The sequence below is a fragment of the Lithobates pipiens genome, unplaced genomic scaffold, assembly GCF_037356315.1.
Source record: "Lithobates pipiens isolate NorthernLeopardFrog02 unplaced genomic scaffold, aLitPip1_a1.2 Scaffold_16, whole genome shotgun sequence".
NCBI lineage: Eukaryota > Metazoa > Chordata > Amphibia > Anura > Ranidae > Lithobates > Lithobates pipiens.
Genome location: NW_027507748.1, coordinates 205,390,988 through 205,415,315, shown reverse-complemented (window position 1 = coordinate 205,415,315; position 24,328 = coordinate 205,390,988). Strand labels below are relative to the sequence as shown.

The window sequence follows — 24,328 nt, the reverse complement described above, 5'->3', positions numbered from 1 at the left end:
ACAGAGCTGTCCTTGTCATTCCTTGAGGCTTTGTTGGTTGACCCTAGGCAGATTACACTTTTTTGGGCAGAAATCACAAATGTTTTTTTAACTGGCTAGTCTAACCTAGATGAATTGTGTACATTGTAAGTAATATACAGTGATTTGAACATCTATAGATTCGATGCTTTGTATATTATTGTAATGTATATGTGTTTATAGAAATAAGCCACAATCTTCTTTGGAAATGCCATATGTAATCAATGAAACGCATTGAGAAGGAAACACTCTCCTCACTGAGACATGCTTAAAGTTGAGTTCCACCCGAAAGTGAAACTTCTGCTGATCGGATTTCTCGCCCCCTCCCCGGCGCCACAACTGGCACCTTTCAGGGGGGTGCAGATAACCTGTATAATAAAGGTATCTCATTGTGGGATTTTTGGGATTTCAGTTGTCAAGCATAAGCTCTTGGAAAAATTTATTTTACTGAGAGAGAGAAACTTTGCCTGCCCGCCAGACATTTTTGCAGCCACCTCTGGCACTCACCCTCCACTGTCGCAGAGCCCTTTTATGTTTACAAGGGACAGTTTTGCAATCAGTGACTTCAGGATCTTACAGATCCTAGCATGCACTCACGGTGGGGCACAGCAGGGCCGGATCTCCAGAGAGAACGATTGACTGTAAGGTAAAACAGAGCCGCCTACACAGGAAGGTACTAGAGCTGGGCCAGGTAGGAGAGAGTAGAGATGGAGAGAAAGCTTTGGGGGAGGGGTGGCTTGAAGTTGCACACCTGAACCCTACACTCTCTAGACGTAGCCCACCCCAGATACTACCATCCCTTTGAGGGTAGCCATACTGCTGATGCAGCCCGCAATGAATTTGAGTTTGGCACCACTACTCTAGGCACATAGAAGGCTGGAGAAAAGGTTTTTGTTGGACGTTTGTCAGCCGGCCAAAAGCTTGAAGCAGCTGAAGTGTGTTTTGGAGAATCACTGAGAGGAGTTGCATCCTTCAGGACAAGGACATCCAGAAAGCCTGTCATCTGGATTCCCAGAGTTCTGAGAAGGGCAATTAAGGATGCCAAGATCTTTGTTAACACTGTGGGAGCACAGAATAGGCTAAAAGGCAGTGCGACAGATGGATAAGGGTCATCTGCTACTGCAAAGTGTATAAAAATGCTGGTGTAGTGGGTAAAGTGGAACATTTAAATAGGCATCCTAGATGTGTTCCTCTCGTCTCAGTGAGGCAATTATTGACCTTGAAATGTGAAGGGATTTGAGGGATTTTAATCCAGGGTAGGACGAACACCTTCGTTGGGCTTTGGCATCATGAACAGGTTTTAGCAGAATCACTTTAATATCTACCGTGGTGGTACAAGTTCATCGCCTCCCTTCGACAAGGGGTGGTTTGGGGCCTTTTGCTGAAGGGAGATTTTGCATGTCATTACTATGCCGTAGCTGCAAACTAAGCATTTGGCTTGTGGCTGTGGCACTTTCCCTGCGATTTCAATGGGTGAGTTTGTCAGACGACACCAGCTGAATTTGTCCCAAAGCATTTTCATAACAGGCTTAACCTGCCTGTTTTTATCAACCCCTCCTGTAGCCCTCAAAACAAAGATTTTGTTTGAAATAAAGTACTCATTTTTGTGAAGACAATTGTTACAAAGGCAAGCGTATCCAGGTGGATTTTACCTTTTTCAGGACATATTGGGCTATTTTTTTTAAAAGCTAAACTTGCACAAAATATATAAAAGGAAAATTGTCAAAAAAAGGTAACAAAAAAAAAAAAAAAAAGAAGTTTAAAAATGTTTGCCATTACTACTTGTTATTACCATGACCTACCAAACAAACAACCCAAAATAAAAATGATCCTGCTCGCTACAATCACAGCAATAATACATACTGTAGGTGTAATTTTTTTCTTGTTTGTACCTATAAGAGAGCCCAAAAACAATAGCACACATTTTGATCTTTTTATCCTACTTTAACACCAACAATGAAACGAAAGTTATTTTGCCTAAAATACGTTGACCCTGAACTTTGGACTCAAACACCATTTTATTTTACATTTTTTTTTTAACACTTAAATTTCTCCCCTAGCAATGAAAAAATGCAATGCATTTAAGAGGAGAAAACCCAGAGGCTGAGTGTACAATGAATGGCCATTGTGATAACCAGAGGCTAAGACAGGAATCGGGTGATCTAAACTGGGCCTCCCATTAGTTCAGCCAAAATCCAGAGTGATCACTGAGCTGGGAGCCCACTGTGCACAAACGCAGATGCATATATCCAACCCCCACAGAAAAAAAAAAAAGTTTCTTTGATGAGACAGCATATATAATATGTGCGCATAAGTATTTTTGCAGACATTTTGAGAGAAAAGATCAATAACAGTTCTTGACTAATAAAAGATGAGCAAAATCACACATCAGTTAGAAGAATCTGTTGAACACAGAAAATACAATTTATAACCATCTTTGGTCTGTAATTGAGTAAGAACCCTCTAGTACTATGGTGGTCAATTTTTATAGTGGAGCTAAAAATCTACTAATTTAGCAATAACTTTGTCAGCATTTAACACAAGCACTGGTATGGTTAGGTTACCAAACGTTAATTTGTCCTATGCACCCACATGCAACTTTTTCACAATTTTGACCAGTAGTAGCTTTTAAATAACTAGTGCTACTTTTCATTTTAAGACTTGTCCCTTCCTAAATGCCTCATCTAAAGTCTCAGTTATTTGCAAGTTAGTTTTTGTCTTTTAATGCATTTGAACTTTATACACAACACTATCCAAACGAAGGAAAGCGTTAAAAAATAAAAAAATAAAGTTAAAGTTACAATCATACTATAGAACAAGGTTAAAAGAATACAGCATTCTTTTGTTGTAATTCTTGAATGCACAAGACAAGTTTAAAAGGAAACATCAGCAATTATTTTTTGCATGCTTACATCGGGCCAGCTTGGCTTGATACAAGTATCTATATGTGAAATCCGGAGGTCCCCTGTGGATGCTGAAAATGACTGTAGTAGTCCAAGCTACATACAGTGATAGGTGCAATCTTCTGGGTGCTGTTCCAAAGGCTTCCTCTCTGCATACTAACCACAGAGGGTCCCTCACCCAGAACCACTGCAAAAGAACGGCTTTTTATTTTGTTTACAATTAATACAAGGCATTCCCTGACTGTACGAGGTGGAGGTCATGCCATCTTCCCCTCCCTTCTCTCATCCAGAGAATATTTTGCATTCATTGAAAAAAAAGTTAATGGCAGCGGTGCTGAGCAAGTAGCTTTCTGTAGCCAGATGAGTGTGCAAGAGAGCAGTACACAAAACATTACGGCACTGTAGAGTGGACTACTAAAGTGGAGGCCCTCTAGATATCATATGGAAACTTACATCAAGCCAAAATTGAGAAAAGTATGGAAAAAATATAACTGCTAGTGTTTTAACTGAAGCCAATCATGCAAAAATGGGCCTGCTTACACAGTAAATATCCAATGCATGCATTAGCATAACTATAAATTCCCCAGTTACCTGAGTGGAGTTAGATAGTTGGTTTTTCCACGGCTCCTCTGTGCTGCTGGTCAGGTTTGTGCGGTTATGAGGTAGAGCGAGTGCATTTCGCTGCGGGTAAGGCACGTTTCCATTACTTCCACTTCCTGTTTTATGATTATTGCCTATCAACATAGCGTCTGTACTACCCATTGTCCCTGTGGTGCTGCAGGAAACTTGGCCTGCCGGAAAAGGTCCATTAGCCACAGGCTGCACAGGGCAAGCTGGACGGATTCCAGGCTGAGTGACATTAAGCGCTCTGTTTAATGCAACTTGATGCTGCTGACCAGAAACAGAGTTTGTAGGCAGTGATGAGTCAGCTGTTGGCCCATTAGCAATTCCAGTAGATCGTACCTGTGGAGCTCCTGTTTGTCTCACCTGTTAAAAAAGCCAAAATCCCACAACATGGTATATTACAGTCTAAATGTTGTCTTTTTTTTTTTTTTTTTTAACACACACACACACAGAGATGCTTCTCAAAAGAGGACAGTAAACAAGGTCTACATACCTGCTGATGTTGCTGCATTAAGACAAACTGACCCTCTAACTGTTCCAGCAATGCTTTTTGTGCAGGATTTAAATTATTCCTGTTCGCTCTTAGCTGCTCCAGTTGCTAGAGAGAAGATATACATTATATAAATGTTAATTTGCACTTTATTGCTCAATGAGTGTTAAAACAGATCTGTGCTGCAAACAGGTTAAATCTCACATTAGCAAAGAGATTTAATCACCTGTGTAACCTTAAGCCTCATACACGATACGATTGTTGGCCAACTGAGCATGTTATTTTTGACAAAGGGGCGTGGGCCAGGATCTTGTCTTGCATACTAACGGTACACAATTGTCATGCCACAAACACGAACGTAGTGACGTACTATGAGGAATTTTAGCTCGAGTGCCACCCTTTGGGCCCCTTCTGCTAATTTTATGTTTGACGAGCACTGATTTTGAGCATGCGCGTTTGTGCGACGGATTTGTGTACTGACCATATGAAAATCTGATGTCAAACCGTCAAAAATTTACTAGCCTGCCATCCAACATTTGTTGGCCAAAAGTTGGACAATTGTCAAAAGGAGCATACAAAACTAAGATTTTAGAATAGTCTGTCAACAGACAACCCCCTGCCAACAATCGACCCGTGTGTATGAGGCTTTAGGGTAGGTTTCAAAGCTTGCAATTGTAGGAAAATTCTATATCCATCAGTCTTCTATTTCCACATTAAAGAAATAGGCTTTAAAATTTACATGACATGTCCTCACATACACAGCTAAAGCAATATGAAAAGATACACTATGTACTCATACCTGTAACTTCTGTGGTGGCAAAGACCAAGAATGAACTTGTTGGGCTGGAGTATGTGGCGCTACATTGCCACTGCCCCAGGTTTCAGAAGTATTCTTAAAAGAAAAAAAAAAGAAAAATGTATTGTTTAAAGTCCTATAACTACTGTCATGTTGAGAATTTATGTTAGTTTAACTAGAAACATGGAAATGGTGGTACAACAAAAACACAATTTTAATAGGAAAAAAGTTAAACAAAAAAAGAAAAACAATGGTAAACACCGCTGAGAAAATCTAAGCCTGAGATACACTCCCTGCATATAGAAACTCCCTTAATGAAAATGTCCTCCATCTGGTGATTATCCTGAATGAAGGTGATGGTTTAAAAAAACACAGCATGAGCCACATACATTGTTTAGCTATGTAAAATACCTTTGCTGGACTAGAAGTTCTTTTCCTCTTGGCAGGACTTGAGAGTTCATCTACCTGGCTAGGAGTCATATGTAGTGGCAAGGACTGCTGTGAAATTGGTGTTTGACTGAGGCCTAGTACAGATTCAGCATTCTGATGATGAGGTTTACAGGCCTAAGAATTGTAAGAGAGAAAATATGGGTCTATGTAATAGGTATCAGTTTCCATGCCAGGAGAGGACAGGCGTTTAAACCACCTCTGGACAAAACAATATATGAAATGTGGATCCACATACAAAACAATGACTTCAGTCCAGCAGTAAAATGGAAAAAGATGGATTGATGTGAAATTGTGTAAAATAAAAATCAATATAGTTGGGCATTAAAAAAAATGAAGATCCACAAAGGTTCTTAGTTGGCACCCCAAAATGCAGGGAGATTTGGTCACCTTATCTAACTCCTATCCTATACCCTAGGTATACACAGATAAAATCAGCTTTGAAGCTCAAGGAACAAAAAGAAGAAAAAACCTGCTGAAGATCGAAAATAAGTTTTAAAGCTGGGTGTTTTCAGAAAATTCCCCAACTTCTCACCTGCTGTGCTGAGTTCATGGCACCCTGCCTGGAGGTAAGCTCTGCGGGGATTGGTAGGCTCCATGCCTCCTCAATACTAGGAAGCAATTTAGTTTTACTCTGTAGACTACCTTGAGGAAGGTTACACAACTGAGCCTAGGAAAAATTATTTGAAAAGGAAATTTAACACAGGCCTAATTTATTATGAGCATGTCCACTACAACTTCCTAACAAGAAGTAAGCTTTGTAATTGCCAATTGTGTCTTTCTATAAAACAGAAGTATATACAGGGTAACCAGTATACAAACCTTTGTGAGAATAAATAAAAATGTGCAAAAGAGAACTCTTGATGTTTGAAAACAAAAGAGTTTGGAAACCACGGGATGTGTTTTCCTAAGTCTATGACAAAGAAAAATGTACACATCAAACAAAAAATATACTATGTACAAGAATTAAGAAAATGGGTGACAAGCTTCTAAAAAAAAAAAATATTCCACAAACTATGAAACAAAGAATGCACACATATTCTTTAAGGAAATGAAGACTTGACAAAACAAAAAAGTTTAACATATTCCTACAATTGTATGGTACATGGACATGCTGGAAGCTATTAAAAAAAGAAAAAAAATTAGAATGTACCTGTAAGTACTTAATCCGAGCTGCAAGTGCAGAGGAGTTACTACAATGTTTGCTCCTTGTGGCATTTAGGTAGCATTTGATAGCATCCTGAGGCTGGTTGCAGGATTCATAGAGTGTACCCAGATCCATCCAGGCTGCAGCATGGCCATGATCCAACTGAACAGCACAAATATAGGCCTGCAGAGCATCCATGGGCTGATTCTGCTGTTGATACAGCACACTGTAAAATAAAAACAGTCAATACTAAAATAACCATTTGAGTACCAGTCTAATATCCTTTCATCAATGGACCATTTTTCAGTTTTCACCACTCAGATAGTTTGACTGCTAGTTACTCCATCATGCAACACTGTACGTAAACGAGTTTTAGATCTTTTTTGGGGCAAATAGAACGTTATTTTGGTGGCGTTTCATAACAGAGATTTTTATTTTTTATTATAAAAAAGGAAAAACAGACTTAAAATTCCCTTATGTTGTTAAGAGAAGTGCCGGAATAGTACAAAGGGAGAGTACCCCTGTCAGTTTTTATTGCTGCCTGTGCCCCCATTAGGGAGATTTACCCTAATAGTTTTGTGTCCTGTTATCGAAAGTGAAAGTAAAAGTAAAAGTAAAAGAAAATCCCAAAGTTTGGGTTGCCACTGGAACAGTAATAGAGGGGAAATCTTCCAGTGGGGACACTAGTTCTGGTGACACTCCAGGATTCCCTCACTTGAGGGATTTTCTCACTTTCCGTTTTGGCTATGAGACAGAAAGTAAAGGGAAGTCTCCCCTATGGAACATGGGTGGCAAAAAAAAAAAAAAAAAACTGACAGGTTATTACTTTTCCACTCTGGCCATATTGAAAAAAAAATTGCCTTTAGTCAAACTTTAAGCAGTTACAGAAATAGTTTTTCTTTTTGGGATAAAGGTTTAGGTAAATGAATAAAAGCTGACAATTGCTAAACACCCGAGTGTGAAATGGGCTTGTCTCAACACTAACTTCCCTTTTTACTGCACAGCATGGTCTGTTTAAAGTGGTATTAAACCCCAAAAATGGAACATATTGTAGCTTACTAAGATGTAGGGGCTGTAATCATTTTTTTGTAGGCTCCCCCCCCCCCCCCCCTCCTATTTTCCGTTGGTGATCTGGCCAGTAACATCTCCCGTTTCTAAACTTTTGGAATAAAAGTTTTACATAAAGTAAAAGCAGATCATTTTACTTTAAGACCATGCCAGTGTTAAATGGTGTCTCATCCCTCTAACTACAAGAGAGCTTTTCTGTTGCAATAAAAAAAATTCTAACCATTACATCTAAGAATTGGTAAGCCGCAATGCACTAAATTATTGCTTTCAGCTTTAATAATGCTTTAAGCTGAAAAACAACAGCAGGATCATTAGGTAAAGAAAAATAAGTTACAAGGGGATTCAGAAAAAGAGTCTGCTTTAACGCAAACGAGGATCCAACATATAAATTTTATGTTGCCTTTAGTATCACATAGGGCTGGGGAAAAAAATCTATTTGAATCGAGTTGAGAGGTCAAATCGATTCAAAAAAAAAATTTTTCACCACCGCGCCAGTCCTGAGGTGCTGCGTGCAGGAGTATTTAGGCTAGGTCAAAAAAAAAAAAAAAATCAAAAGAAAAATCTATTTGCTTAAATTTAGAATTCGGTTCATAAAAATAAAAATAAAAATCTGAGCTTTTTTTTTTTTTTTTTTTTTTTAAAGAAAATCGCCCAGCTCTAGTACTACATTGATCTACACTCAAGTCAAATTCACGATATTTGGACTACGATATATTTCCCAACCTGTTAAGGTCAACAAAGCTCAATACTGATAGATATATAAAGGGCCATGCCGGCTATTAACCCCTAATGCTGGGCACCTTCACCGGCTTTTCAGCTTTCAGTGCGGTCACACTTTGAATGACAACCTTTTTATCATTTTTTACCCACACAAATAGAGCTTTCTTTTGGTGGTATTTAACCACTTCAGGACCGCCGTATTGCCAATGTACGTCAACACAATGGCACAGGCAGGCACAATCACGTAGATGTACGTGATTGCCTTCCAGCGGGTGGGGGGTCCGATCGGACCCCCTCCCGCTGGTTACGGCGGTCCAGTTCGCTCCAGGAGCGCTCCGTGATGAGGGGATGGCCGTTGGTTTTCGGCCACCCCCTCTGGATCGCTCCTGGCCAATGAGAAGCTTCCTCCCCTGTGTATTGTTTACACAGGAAGGAGGAAGTGATGTCATTCTCCTCGGGGTGGTCTTTTTGACCGGACTACGAGGAGAAGACTAATAGTAAGTGTGCACCAACACTACACTGACATGTAGGTACACACAGGCACACAAACCCCCCCCCCCCCGATCGCCCCCCCCTCCCCCCCAGTCACAATGTCACTGATTGCATTGATCATTTCTTTACTGATCAATGCATTCAGTGTCAGTTGTGACAGTAAAAACTGTCAGGACAGTTAGTGTTAGGTCCAGGGTAGCCCCCTATCACCCCCCAATAAAGATTTAACCCCCTGATTGCCCCTAGAGTTAACCCTTTCACCCCCTTTTGCCAGTGTCACTAAGCGATCATTTTTCTGATCGCTGCATGTGTCGCTAGGTAGCTAGTTATTTTTTTTAGGTTCACCGCCAGGTTTTTATATCGCTAGGTACCCGGATATACTACCCAATAATGGTTTTAACCCCCTGATTGCCGCTAGTTAACCCTTTCACCCCCTTTTGCCAGTGTCACTAAGCGATCGTTTTTCTGATCGCTGCATTAGTGTCGCTACAGTCGCTAGGTAGCTAGTTATTTTTTTAGGTTCACCGCCAGGTTTTTATATCGCTAGGTACCCCGATATACTACCCAATAATGGTTTTAACCCCCTGATTGCCGCTAGTTAACCCTTTCACCCCCTTTTGCCAGTGTCACTAAGCGATCGTTTTTCTGATCGCTGCATTAGTGTCGCTACAGTCGCTAGGTAGCTAGTTATTTTTTTAGGTTCACCGCCAGGTTTTTATATCGCTAGGTACCCCGATATACTACCCAATAATGGTTTTAACCCCCTGATTGCCGCTAGTTAACCCTTTCACCCCCTTTTGCCAGTGTCACTAAGCGATAATTTTTCTGAACGCTGCATCAGTGTCGCTAGTGTCGCTAGGTAGCTAGTTATTTTTTTAGGTTCACCGCCAGGTTTTTATAGCGCTAGGTACCCCGATATACTACCCAATAATGGTTTTAACCCCCTGATTGCTGCTAGTTAACCCTTTCACCCCCTTTCACCAGCGATCACAGTATAAGTGTCACTGGTGACGCTGGTTAGCCAGTTAGTTATTTAGGTTCCCCGTCAGGTTTTTATATAGCGCCAGGGACCCCCATATACTACCTAATAAAAATTTGAACCCCCTGATTGCCCCTAGTTAACCCTTTCACCACTGATCACCGTATAAGTGTTACGGGTGACTCTGGTTAGTTTGTTTTTTATAGCATCAGGGCACCCACCATTTATTACCCAATAAAGGTTTAACCCCCTGATCACCCGGCGGGTGATATCAATTAGGTTTTAGGGTCAGGGTCTGCGTCGCCCCAGGCAGCGCTAGGTTAGTGCCAGTACCGCTAACACCCACACGCAAAGCATACACCTCCCGTAGTGGTATAGAATCTGAAAAGATCAATATCTGATCTGATCAGATCTATACTAGCGTCCCCAGCAGTTTAGGGTTCCAAAAAAACGCATTGTTAGCGGGATCAGCCCAGATACCTGCTGGCACCTGCGTTTTGCCCCTCTGCCCAGCCCACCCAAGTGCAGTATCGATCGATCACTGTCACTTACAAAACACTAAACACATAACTGCAGCGATCGCAGAGTCAGGCCTGATCCCTGCCATCGCTAACAGGTTTTTTGGTAGCATTTTATATTCAAATCCGGAAGGCAGTGCTTGGTTTTCGGGGTCCCGTACGTGGCTAGGCTCCCAAAAAGTCCCCCACATGTGGTATCCCCGTACTCGGGAGAAGCAGCAGAATTTATTTTGGGGTGTAATTTGACTTCTGCCCATAGCATGTGTGAGCAATATATCATTTAGTGACAACTTTGTGCAAAAAAAAAAAAAGTTTGTAATATTCCCGCAACTTTTGGCAAAATATAAAATATTCCATGGACTCAACATGCCTCTCAGTAAATAGCTTGGGGTGTCTACTTTCCAAAATGGGGTCATTTGGGGGGGTTTTGTGCTATTTTGGCATTTTATGGCCTTCGAAACTGTGATAGGTAGTGAGGAGTTAAATCAAAAATTTGCACCCTTAGAAATCCTGAAGGTGGTGATTGGTTTTCGGGGTGCCGTGCGCGACTAGACTCCAAAAAAGTCCCACACATGTGGTATCCCCATACTCGAGAGAAGTAGCGGAATATATTTTGGGGTGCAATTCCACATATAACCATGGCATGTGTGAGCAATATATCATTTAGTGACAACTTTTTGTAAAAAAAAAAAATTTTTTTTTTTTTTTTGGCATTATTCAATCCCTTAGGACAAAAAAAATAAATATTCAATGGGCTCAACATACCCATCAGCAATTTCCTTGGGGTGTCTACTTTCCAAAATGGGGTCATTTGGGGGGGGGATTTGTACTGCCCTGCCATTTTAGCACCTCAAGAAATGAGATCGGCAGTCATAAATTAAAAGTTGTGTAAATTCCAGAAAATGTACTCTAGTTTGTAGACGCTATAACTTTTGCGCAAACCAAAAAATATACGCTTATTGACATTTTTTTTACTAAAGACATGTGGCTGAATAAATTTTGCCCTCAATGTATGACTAAAATTTAGTTTATTCGATTTTTCTTATAACAAAAAGAAGAAAATATCTTTTTTTTTCAAAATTTTCGCTCTTTTTCCATTTATATCGCAAAAAAAAAAAAATTGCAGAGGCAATCAAATACCATCAAAAGAAAGCTCTATTTGTGGGAAGAAAAGGACGCAAATTTCGTTTGGGTGCAATATTGCATGACCGCGCAATTACCAGTTAAAGCAGCGCAGTGCGAAATTGCAAAAAGACCTCTGGTCCTTAAGGTGTTTATTGGTCCGGAGCTGAAGTGGTTAATCACCACTGAGTTTATTTTTTGCTAAACTAAATTTTAGTCTTTTTAGTCCGTTATAAAATGTTAAGTGATTTTTTTCCTGCAAAAAAAATTTCCTGCAATATGCGCCGATGAGATTGCACTGATAATCAGAGCATTGCTGGTTACTGGCTCTCCTTTCCTCAGCACATGAGGAAAGTACTGCCAATAACCAGCAAGTCTGTTTACATTGTGATCAGCTGTGATTGGACACAGCCGATCACATGGTACAGGGCCACTGTGATTGGCCCTTTACCGTGATCACAGAGGGGCGCTATTCTGGGACATCCATGGATGCCCTGCCAGAACAGCTGCACTGTAGCTGTCTTTTGGCTATAGTGTGGCAATCAAGTGGTTAAAGGCCAAGAAAATAGTGCGTCATGTTGCAGCTTATGGTAGGATTGAACACAGGCAAACAAATATTTTTCAAGCCAGCACAGGATAACTTCTACAACCAGCATGCCTCAGTTTTGTAGTAAGCATTGCCAAGAGCATGATCATAACAGAGGGAAGGGACCTGTGTCCCTCAATGGATTCCAGAAAGGGATTTTACCGGTAGTACAAAAAGCCCATTTTATTTCTCCACGAGGGAGGGTCACAAGTTGTTATAAACTGTCAACGCATCCAAAATCAGTCAAAGGGGTAAGCAAAGTACTAACAGGTCCAATAGGAGTTAAACCGGGGTCTGCTTGTAGCACAAGAGCCACTTGAGGGACCAACTCCCTAAGCAGACACCAGATGAATCTGAACACTCCAACTGGTAAGGGGAATGTGACAGACAGACAAGTAGGGCTGAAACAACTAATTGATTAATCGACAACTGATTATGAAATGAATCAATTATTTTATAATCAATTGTCCAGTAACAGTGGGGTTAAAAAAAACTAAAATGAGCCCTTTATAGTAGAAAGAGCAAATAATCACTACTATAAATATTACTTTCACAGTTCTACAGTAAAAAAAAAAAATGAACCCCTTACAGTAATGATTATCTTGATTATCTGCTTTTATGTACTATAAAGGGCTATTTTTTTTTAACCCCGCTTACAAAACATCTTAGACCTGGTTCACAACTATGTAGGTTTTGTTAGTGCTTTTTGCAGAAACACACCACAGTTCATTTACATGGTTTCCTATGGGACACGTTCACAGCTATGTTTTCAGCCGCTGCATAGTTGGAAAGGGTCAGGGACTTTTTTCCCCTTTTTTTCCGCTTAAACCTGTGCTTTTTTGGTTCAATATACTTCAATGGAGAAGCTGCAGCAAAGCATGTAATAAGTTCTTGCAGCAATTTGTGTTTTTTAATCTGCCCAACAAAAAATTTGCAAATCGCCGCAAAATCACGTGCGCAAAAAATCAAAAACGCACAGCAAAAAGCAGTGCAGAAAAAGATCAAAAGCAAACTGCATAGGTGTGACCCAAGCCTTATGCTGGAGACAGATCAATTTTCAGACAGGATTATTCAGACGAAAAAGCTTTGTAAATTCGCTGAAAGAATGTTTGAAATGCTCACCTGTTTTTAAAACTAATGTAATTTCTGAACGAAAACCACATACAATTTCTGAAAATTCTTTTGACCAAGAAGTAATTATTTCCAAATTTTCCCATCACTATGGTTAAAAATGAACGTCAGTTTGACCCCACTTAATGATTAGAAAAACGAACGTTCTTAAAAAAGATTTTTTTTTTAAAAATAAGACTTAATAAATAAAATAAAAAAAGATCCAAGTCAGATGATATTTACCAGATTCAGCCTTTAATAGTATATGCAGTACATCTTGTCTGTTATTCTCAGAGTGGATTAGAGATTTTTCTCCCTAACCATATAGTTGGTTATTTATATTTACCATGGCATAAAGATATTTAAGAATAAAGTTTTTTTTAAACTTACATATTATACACCACACTTTTTTTTTTGTTTCAAATTTTTTATTGTGAACACAAGAATAAAAGTTACAAACAGAAATATTCAAGTCTGAGCGCACGGCACATAACGCCAGATATAAAAAACATAATGCATATATCACGGTGTTTATACGGCTCCAAACTAATTACTAGCGCACTCTAAGTTGGAACAAGGGGACATACTGAAGTATTCGCTAAGAGGGTATCCAGTAGAAAAGAGAATAACCCCCTAACCAACATCAATGTAAAACAAATTGTAGAGACAGAGGAGAATGCAGGGTAAGAGGGATAGTCAGCCTAAGGACGTTGTTCTTGTCACAAGGAACACAACTAGGAAATTTATAGCCATAGGCTAAAGGAGAAAGAGGAGGGGAGGATAAAGTAGGAAGGAGAGACATGGTAAGAGAAAAAGGGACAGGAAGGGAAAGAGTCAGCATTGGTGGGACCACACGGGAGCCCAGAGGGCCATCAAACCATTCAGTTTCAGGGGGGACTTAAATTATGGCACAAGAAGGCTTGTGTCAAAGTCTGGAGGGAGAAAGTTGTCTGCCCAGGGAGTCCAAATTCGAGAGTGGTGAGGGGCACGATCCAATATTGTTGCCTTAAAGTGGAAGTAAACCCACCGATTTAAACAGTTAAAAAAAAAAAGGCATGCCAGGAATGCTAACTGCACATTGGCTGTGCTCTCAGCCAAACTATCAAACCATCCAATGGCTGGTGTCATAACGAATCACATGTACAGCATCATAGCAGTTGAAGATTAAACAGAGGCAAAGATGGCAGCTTCCTTGGCTGAAAACGATAGGGGAGTTTACTTCCACTTTAATCTTGCTATGGATCATGGCCTGGGTTACCTTATTTTTCGTTTCAGCTATATGGAGGTTTGGGATTTTCCAGACTTTGGCGATGGTCTGTTTAGCAGCCTTAGTCAATTGGAGGAGACGGGATTGGGCTCTGGTGTAGTCTCCTTGTATGTGGTTTAGATGTGAAAGAGCTGGGTCAGGAGCCAAGGTGTCGTGGAGTAATGTGGAAGCTATCTGAAATACTGCTTGCCAAAATTGCTGCACTATCGGGCATGTCCACCACATATGGGCATGTGTACCCCTCCCTCTACAGCCTCGGAAATATGCTGGCGAGTAGTTTGGTAGAAATTTGGAGATCCTAGCAGGGACCAGATACCACCGCATAAGCACTTTATAATTAGCCTCCAGAGTCACTACATTTTGGGTGGATGATTTGGTATTGGCCCATATTTTGGACCAGTCCTCCGCATCAAGAGTCAGTTGCAGGTCTTTGGACCACTGCGCAGCATAGAGAGGAAGGGAATACCTGGGGCGTGGGGGTCCGAGGAGCTTATCTTTTCAAAAAAGGACATACCATCAAGAGAGGAGCAAGAACCAATCGTTCTGATGAAGTGAACTATTTGGAGGTACCGGAAGGCCTCAGTTGAGGGTAATCCACTTTGGGCTTGAAGAACCGGGAAGGGCTTGAGAGAGGTACCAGTGACAAGATCAAGTATTCTATGGAGGCCAGCCTGAAACCAATGGCGAAAAGACCCGGGTTCCGTGAAGGTCGGGTAGAACAATGGGTGGCCTAGAAAGGAAAGGGGAATGTGGAGAAACCAGCTTATAGGGGCCACGCAACCTGTCCCATAGTTTTAACGAGTGGCTTGTGACCGGGTTAGTTATGGGGCCACGAGCTGAAGGCGGAATCCATAGTACATTGGTTAGTAGGGGATATAGCTCGATCGCCTCCAGACTGACCCATATGGGGATTTCGCTGGTGGCGTGAAATAGAGTGATCTGAGCCAGTTGGGCAGCTTGGTAGTATTGAGTAAAATTTGGTATACCAGGACCACCCCTAAGTCTATCACGGAGAAGAACGGATCTTGGAACCCTGGGTTTGGTTGACCCCCATATGTACTTGAATACCCGAGACTGTACAATTCGGTGGAAATACAACGGAATTAGGATAGGGAGAACTCTGTACAGGTAGAGGAGTTTAGGCAGAAGAGTCATTTTGACGGCAATTACTCTACCTAACCAGGATACACAAAGATTTCCAGGCCTCAAACAGTGAGGTCAGGTGTGAAAGCATGGGGTGGTAGTTAGCCCGAAAGTGCAGCTGGGTCACCGGTCAGCTTTATACCCAAATATGGCAGTGTGGAAGTGGACCAGACGAAGGGGAAGTTACTTTATAGATGGGCCAATTCTTGGGGCGGGAGAGACACGTTCAGAGCTCTAGACTTCAGTTGATTAACTTCCAGGCCCGAGATGGTTGCAAATTTATCTAGGATAAGGATAAGGTTCGGAAGAGTTGTCCGAGGTGAGGTCACAAAAAGGAGTGCGTCATCGGCAAATAGGCAGATCTTATGGGAGATAGAAGCCATCTCTAGCCCTTTTATGTCTGGGCAGGTTCTAATTAGAGCGGCGAGGGGTTTAATAGCCAAAGCAAAAATAAGGGGGGGAGAGGGGACAGCCCTGCCTAGTTCCTCTTTCAATAGGAAAAGCGTCCGAGCGGAAACCAGAGTATTTAATATAGGCTTGTGGTTGGTTGTAAAGGGAATTCACCCATTGTAGAAAGTGTGGGCCGAAAAACCCAACGTTTAAGGATATAATCCAGGTAGGGCCAGGACACCGCGTCGAATGCTTTTCTAATATCAAGAGACAGCAGGTGCATTGGGATTTTGCAGGTTCTGGCTATATGTTGAAGCAAAACAACCCATCTGATGTTGCAACTGGCTTGACACCGGGGCATGAAGCCTACCTGATTCTTATTAATCAACCTGCCAGAGGGTTAAGACGGAGGGCCAAAATAATGGCTAGGAGCTTAATGTCCAAATTTAGCAAGGAGATGGGTCTGAAATTAGACCACAGGGAATTATCAGTGTTGGGTTTGGGTATCATAGCTATTATAGCTGTCAGAGCGTCTCGGCCAAATGTATGACGTTGCAGTAGGGCGTTAAAGGATTTACAAAGAAGAGGAGTCAGAAAGGGGGCACATTTTTTATAGTAAGTGCCCGAAAGCCCATTGGGACCAGGCCGTTTGTGAGGTTTGAGTGTCTTAATAATTGCAAGAACCTCTTCGGGTGTGATTGGTGTCTCGAGGGATTCCCTATCTGAGTCAGTCACCGAGGACAAGGGAAGGTCACGAAACAGATCAGCAGCATGCTGGGAGAAAGATTTAGCCTTATTATAGAGCTTCCAGCCGATTACGAAATTCACTGAGTACCTTGACGGGGTTACTAGTGTGGGTGTTTTTATCTATCTTGAGTCTAATAGGGACCTGATTTCTGTCAGGGCGCCTAAGGCGCATAGCCAGCAGCGTATCTGGCTTGTTCACTTTCCTATAAAGAGTGCGATTAGACCTAAGGATAGCCTTGTCAGCCGACTCAGCCAGCAGCAGGTCCAATTCAACTCCAGAGTTCTCCATCACTATCCTATTGGGTTCTGTTGGGGAAGACAAACTGGAGGAAAGCCTGGTGAAATTGCTGTTCTAACCTAGCCACACCACACTTTTTTTTTTAAGGTTATTAACCGATTAATCAAAACAAATCGGCCAACTAATCAATTATGAAAATAATCGTTAGTTGCAGCCCTACAGACCAGGAAGAGATGGTGAACTATGCTTGCCACTCAAGTGCCAAGAACAATTGCCTAACCAGCAAGAAACATCTCAACATGGGGGAAGAGACACCAACCATAGACTATTAGTGTAAAGATGGTCAACCCGATCCAAGCAGAAGGATGGAAAAATATTTTGAAGCAGGAAAAAGACTCCCAAGATCCCTTATAAGAACTAGAGCCATACAGCAGAACGAAGGTATAGTGTCAGGGTAAAAGGAAAGCTAGAAACCGTCTAAGACCTCATGTGCACTGATGTTGGTAAACGGACATTTAGGAGCAGTTAGGCATTTTTTCAGCTGCACCTGAACTCTCCTCCGTTATCTTATCGGTACATGTAGACTGCGTCATTTATAGCCGTTTCCAGGCAGTTGAGCTTAGAAGCATTTTTTTGGAAAGCAAAAAAAATTTAAAAAAATTTAAATAAATAAAAAAGCGATCAGGACAGATGTTCAGAGGCATTTAAAACGGCAAATTCCTGAAACAGCATGTAAACGCAGTAACTCCCGTTTAGCCACATTTCGTTTATAGGCGTTTTTAATGGAGATACATTTCTGACCGTTCGCAATGCAAAAAAGGCTTCTGAACACAAACACGGCTAAACGCAGCAAGTAAACACGGCACAAAGGACGTTTTTATCTGTTGGTTACTAATTGTCAAGTTCCGTCATTCAGGAGGGGTTTTAAAACATCCCATGTACAGGAAGAGAAAAAAAAAAACACTTCTTAACTTACCTGATCCCATAAGTATCTATTCAGGGAGCAAAAAACAAAACATCTCTAAGCAGTGTAGAGGTGATCCAAGGAGCTTTCCCTTGAAGATAGGGACTTCATTAAAGTAAGATGGGAAGAAATACTGCTATCGGGCCGTATTGAAGTCCAACTCGAATGCTATGACCTGAACCAACAGGTCAGGTACTACCAAGGGTGGACAGTTTTTCCTGCTGAAAATTCCAGTATGGCTGCCATGAGAAGGCACTGTTACTAAAAACTAGGACCAGCACCCTGGAGGGAGTTTATAATACAGAGTCAAGGCCACAGCAGTAAAGTCCGACACCAGGTTTCCTGCAATTTTAAATAGTTTGCTTAGACCAAGCTGGTCTATACAAACTATTTTTTTTCTTTACCAACAGATGCACCCACTGGGAATTCCGTATAAGATGTATGTATCATTTACATACAGTGCTGTGTTCTGTTAGCGGGATAGGAACTTCCTGCCCCCCTCCTGGAATAAAATAAAGTCTATAAATTAAGAAAAAGCTTCCTCTGATTGGCTGAGGTGGAAATCATGATATCCACCCACCCTTCCACCACAGCCGATCAGAGGAAGCCCTGTATTAATTTGAATTAAACTTAGGGGCAAATGGGGGCGTGGCCTGGACGGCGATGGTGTAGGTCGCAAGTGAGCTGAGCTCCGCTCCCGGCCTATCCTGCCCAGACATCCTGTTCTCTACACTCGACTGGGAATCATTTGTGCATACCCGGAGGACTCGTGGACGCACCGGCCAGAGATCCTGTGATGTCTCCGCCGAAGAAAGGCAGTAATTCAGCTGCTTCTTCCCTCGAGAAATTCCGGAGAGCAGACAGGGAGGGGGACCAAGATGGCGCTTCCACACAGCGTGCGGACCAGCAGCCTGCAAGTGACACCGCAAAGGTGCTTGATGCTATTTCCGCGTGCCAAACGTCCTTAACCTCCAAGATCGAGGAAATCAGGGTGGACATCTCCCTGATTCGGCAGGACATGACCAAATTAAGGGACCGTGTCAAGGAAGCGGAGGACCGGATTAGCACCGCAGAGGATGCGCTGCATCCACTCCAACATTCCCACGCGGAGGTACAGCGCCAATTGCAGCTCCTCGCCATGAAGCATGACGATCTGGAGAACAGGGCCCGCCGATCGAACCTCCGCTTCGTGGGCCTTCCGGAGGGTGCTGAGGGTCCGGATCCCCCCTCTTTCCTAGAGAACCTCCTGATCTCAACGTATGGCAGGGAGGCCTTCTCCACGTCGTTTGTGGTGGAGAGGGCGCATCGCATGCCAGCCAAGAGGCCTCCGGATGGTGCGCCTCCCCGCACATTCATAGCCAAGCTGCTTAATTTTCGAGACCGCGATGCTATTCTACGTTTGAGCAGGGAGAAGGGTAACATACCCTTTCAGGCTGGCCGGCTGATGGTATTCCCGGATTTTTCGGCGGAGGTGCAGAAGCAGAGGGCTCGTTTTGTGGAGGTGAAGCGTCGGCTGAGGACCCATCATCTGAAGTACGCGATGATGTACCCTGCAAGGCTTCGTATTGTTGGGGAGGATCGTGCACATTTTTTCGATGATGCTGCGCAGGCGGCGGACTGGCTGGACAGACGGGAGGCTGCTAGGAACCGCCCGGCCTGAGTAGCGGCGGCCTGTTTGGGGAGGTGAGCCTACTTTTTGACTGTTTTTCCCCTCCGGGTTTCTCCGTACTGCCACTTGCTGTTGTCGCCCGCACTAGTGCGGGTTTATTGCACCCATGACTGCTCCTTCTCTGTTTGTTTATTTAGCCCATAAGTTTTTCTGTTTTTTCCCCTTTTTGCATCTATTTTTTCTTCACCATTGGTGCCTATGGGCCTTAAGCCTCCTGCTACCTGTTCCGTGACGGCAAGTGGACTATCGACGGCTCCCGCTTTTCGTGAAGCACCAGGACTTTTGCAAGAAGTGAGGGGACTTTGCTTTCTCTGGATGGGGGAGGGGGGGGGAGTGGCAGTATGCCTTGATCCTCTGTTCTCTTTTCTTATTTTATTATTGCTCTGTTGTTGCTGGTTCTAACTGCTATGGTACACATTTTTGTGATGGCGGTTTGTATGGTTCCCGGTCAGCGCACAATGACTCTGGACTCCTGTATGTTTTTTCCCCCTTTTTTTTTTTCTTTCTGTCTTCCTTTTGTTGATATCCTTATTTTTACACCTTTTTTTTAACGGGCTGGGGGTGGGGGTGGTTGGCTCTATTGCTCCTATGGGCTTCTAGTGTGGCCACAGTCGCCGCCTCAGCGAGTGGTCGTCCTCTGTTAGGGTGGATACCGCCTGGGCCGTGTGCGCAGGGGATTGTGTGGGCTGACCGGCCTCGGCTGCTCGGCTGCCCTTGGGCGCATGTCCGGGGGTCGGGTATCTACTAGGTTGGGGATAAATGCTCCGGCTATGTTGGGGAAGCTGAGGGCTGGGTGGGGGTGGGAGGGGGGGAATTTGGTTGTAGTTCTGTTTAAAGTTGTGTTTTTGGTGGTACAGGTGGTTATCCCTGTAGCCTGGGATTACTTATATGTTTTTTGTTTTTCTATGTTCTTTCTGCAATGTCATACTAGGGGAGGGGGGGTGGGATTGATATGGTGGTTAAATTGTATACCCTGGTCCATGGCTGTAATTCTGTGTGTATATGTCGGCTGTTAAATTCTTGACGTGGAATGTCCGCGGGATCAGAGATAAACTCAAGCGTACTGCTGTCTTTGGTTGCCTGAAGGCATACAGGGCTGACATTATTGTGCTGACTGAGACGCATGTGACCGGCCAGCTTCGGCTCGCGCTTCGGCGGCCCTGGGTTGGCTGGTCGTACCACGCGACTCATTCTCCCTACTCTCGGGGCGTCTCGGTCCTTGTGGCTAAGACGTTGCACTTTGGTCTGATCTCCCTGCGGACAGATCCACTGGGCCGCTATATTTTTATGCACTGTAATATCTATGGCAAACCGTGTCTGATTATAGCCCTATATATACCACCCCCGTACTCTGCATGCTTGGTCAATGAGGGTCTGCTGTATATGGCCCAATACCCGGGAACCCCGGCCATTTGGCTCGGGGACTTCAACATGACTCTGAACCCCCAAAGGGATAGGTTACGCAGTGACACGGATCCGACTACTCCGACGGAAACTAGACTGTCCCGCACTCTTGGTGAGTTCTCCTTGACTGAGGTATGGCGGCATAGGAACCCTGAAGCCACTGCTTATTCTTGTTTCTCAGCCTCGCATACCACTATGTCCAGGATTGACTATATCCTGGTGTCTGATGTCCTTCTCTCACGGGTGGAGGACGCGGGATACCATGCTAGATCTCTTTCAGACCATGCCCCTTGTTGGGCAACTATATGCCTGGCTCCTCAGGTGGGACCCCGTTCTTGGCGCCTCAACCCCTTTTGGCTGACGGCGTTGGGGGAGGAGGGTGAGGGCCTGGCGGGGGAGTGGCGGTATTTTTTTGAGATTAATAGGGGCACAGCCGCGGTGGGGACGGTGTGGGAGGCGTTCAAGCTACATGCTCGTGCGGTTTTAATTAGCCGGATAAATAGACTAAAGCGGGCATCCCAGGAGACCTTGCGACAGGCGCTAGCACAGCTAGAATCGACGACTGATGCGTTTGTGTCTCTTCCCACACACGCCAACGCCTCGGCGCTTAAACTTCAAACGCGTGTGGTGGAGCAACTACACTTTGAGCGGGCTCGGCGTAAACATTTTTTCTCGAGACAGCGCATTTTCGAACAGGGCGAAAGGGCTGGGAAACTGCTGGCCTACTTGGCCCATCAGGATGCCAGGCCTCCGGTGGTGGTCTCGCTAATGGATCGTAATGCTGCCCTGACATCTGACCCACTGGCTGTGGCAGACCTGTTTCGCCGGTACTATGCTGACCTATATACGTCCAGGGCGTCGGCCACGGCGCAGGAGACCCGGGCCTTTTTGCAGACTGTCCCATTTGCGCAACTGTCTGCGGCTCAGACCGCTGAGCTGGAACTCCCCTTCACTAAGGAGGAGGTGGAGGCTGCGATTATGTCTCTGGCGGCCTCTAAGGCCCCTGGGCAGGACGGTCTACCGTTGGACTTTTACGTGGCATATATAGAGGTGCTCGCCCCTGAACTTCTCCGTCTATACAATTCCCTGTTTGACACCGGATCCCTTCCCGAATCCCTTCGGCAGGCGACGATTGTGGTTCTTCCGAAACCGGGGAAGGATCCCGCCCTCCCTGATTCATACAGGCCAATTTCCCTGCTCCAGGTTGACACCAAGATCATGGCAAAAATTTTGGCGTCCCGGCTGAACCCGCATATTCTCTCTCTGATTCATCCGGACCAGACCGGGTTTATGCCGGGTAAAAACACGGCCATGAATGTCCGCAGATTACACATGAATCTCCAGGCATGTCATGAGGGGACGGGTGCCCGGGTTGTGGTGGCATTGGATGCGGCCAAGGCATTCGATTCAGTGGAATGGGACTATTTGTGGGAATGCCTTGGTCGGTTTGGGTTTGGCCCTAACTTTGTCCAGTGGGTTAGGGTGTTATACTCCTCCCCGGAGGCCAGGGTGGCGGTGAACGGGCAGATGTCGGAGCCCTTGGTCTTGGGCCGGGGGACTAGGCAGGGCTGCCCGTTGTCTCCACTCCTTTATGCTCTGGCGGTGGAGCCGCTTGCGGCTTCTCTCCGCGCTAGTGATCATGTCCAGGGGCTTCGGTCGGGCCCCATTACCGAGAAGGTAAGCTTGTACGCAGACGACATGCTCCTTTATCTGGCTGATGAGGGGGTGTCACTGCGGGCTGCCCTTCAGATAATTGAGGACTTTGGGGTTCACTCGGGCCTACGGGTTAATTGGACAAAATCCCAGATCCTACCCATAGACCTGTCTCCGCCTGCGACGCGGCCTCCCTCCCTCTTAGTCGTGTATCGTCCATTCAATATTTGGGAGTCCAGATTACTAGGGACCCTCTTGATTATGTGAATCATAATATCTTACCGCTACTCCCATATATCAAGGCAAAGACACAAACATGGGCCAGATTACCTTTGGGGGTAATGGGCAGAATCAACCTTATAAAAATGATCATCTTACCCAAGGTCCTATATAAAATGTGGCATTCGCCCACTTTTATACCCCTTAAAATTTTCAAAACAATAGACACCATCCTTAACACTTTCGTCTGGGGTTCAGGCCGTCATAAACTGGCGTGGAACACACTTAAAAATCCCACGGACTTAGGGGGGGCGGCGCTCCCTGACCTGCGTTCGTATTATATTGCTGCCCAGCTGTCCCATTTCCACCACCTGCACAAGTCGGATGGCCCCAGGTATCATGCGCTGATATGTGGAAAAGTTCTTGACCCTACACATGCTCCCATACAGGTGCTGTTTCGTGGACGTGCGCGGGGTGGGAGGGGGAGGGGCGGCACACCCCTGCTGGATCAGCACCGGCGCGTCTGGGAGGTTGCTCAGGAGATGGTTGGGGCTGACGGGGTGCATTCACATACGCCACTGTGGCATAACCCCCAGTTGGGGGAGCTCAGGTCGTTACCAGGAGTGCGGCAATGGGCCTCTAGGGGGGTGCTATATTTACATCAGGTGGTCTCCCCGCTGGGAGTCCGCAGTTTTTCAGTATTACAAGCGGAATTTAGACTCCCCTCGCACATGGCTTTTTGTTATGCACAACTCTCGCACGCCCTCCGAGCCCAGTTTGCGGACGGGTTCCCTAGTACTCAAGAAATGCCTCTGGTGGGGGTTGTAGTTGGGGAGGACCCCGCCAAGCTTATTTCAAATATATACACCTTACTTAGATCGCGCACGGTAACTGGGATTGCGGAGGTAGCTAAACATAGGTGGGAGGTGGATGTGGGCCCATTAGACACTGAAGACTGGGAGGACATCCTCACCAATGTTGGACTGGTTTCCCCTAGGCTGTCTGACCGGCTAACCCAACTTTACATTGTACACAAGGCTTACCTCACCCCACTAAGACTGAGCAAGTTCCGCACGGCATATGACCCGGGGTGTCCGCGTTGTGGGGTTCACCCGTGCACATTTTATCATTTACTATGGGCCTGCCCGGACGTTCAAGCCTTTTGGTTGCATGTCATCCGTTTTCTACACGATCACATGGGTTATCCGTTACAGGCTGATCCCAAACTTTGCCTACTAGGCCTTCTTCCTGACGCTCAGACCAACCGCTGTCATGCTGCCTTTTTGCACGAGACCCTGTTCAGTGCTAGAAAGCTGATCGCTAAGCTGTGGTTACGCACAGTACCACTTACAGTTAGAGCGTGGATGCTTGAGGTGAATCTGTCATTGCCTTTGAAGAAGGTCATATATGTGCATAGGGGCTGCCCCAATAAATATAAGACATGGGATAGGTGGCTTGCCAATCCGGACACTTGTGTGGAGTCTGATTAAAGTTGTACGGTAGGCACTTTGCTTACAATTGAAATCTAGCAATTATGTGTGCTCTAAGTTCCCAGTCTATTGGCGGAACTGGCCGGTGGGTGGTGGGTGGGTTGTTGGGGTGATTTTGAAGCTG

The 24,328-nt window shown here is 44.4% G+C and overlaps 1 protein-coding gene across 4 annotated transcripts in view; it reads right to left on the bottom strand.

The window, feature by feature from the left end:
• The window catches only part of KDM6A (lysine demethylase 6A), a 224,553-nt gene that overhangs the window by 87,915 nt on the left and 112,310 nt on the right, over positions 1-24,328 (bottom strand). For 2 of the 4 annotated variants that reach the window (XM_077480926.1, XM_077480929.1), the window contains 6 exons: positions 6,432-6,651; positions 5,814-5,948; positions 5,243-5,395; positions 4,835-4,927; positions 4,039-4,143; positions 3,513-3,908 (listed from right to left, as the gene is read on the bottom strand). In XM_077480926.1, coding sequence (XP_077337052.1) covers positions 3,513-3,908; positions 4,039-4,143; positions 4,835-4,927; positions 5,243-5,395; positions 5,814-5,948; positions 6,432-6,651 — 1,102 coding nt within the window. The remainder of the gene's footprint in view (positions 1-3,512; positions 3,909-4,038; positions 4,144-4,834; positions 4,928-5,242; positions 5,396-5,813; positions 5,949-6,431; positions 6,652-24,328) is intronic. The other 2 variants (XM_077480927.1, XM_077480928.1) reach the window with 2 other exon arrangements.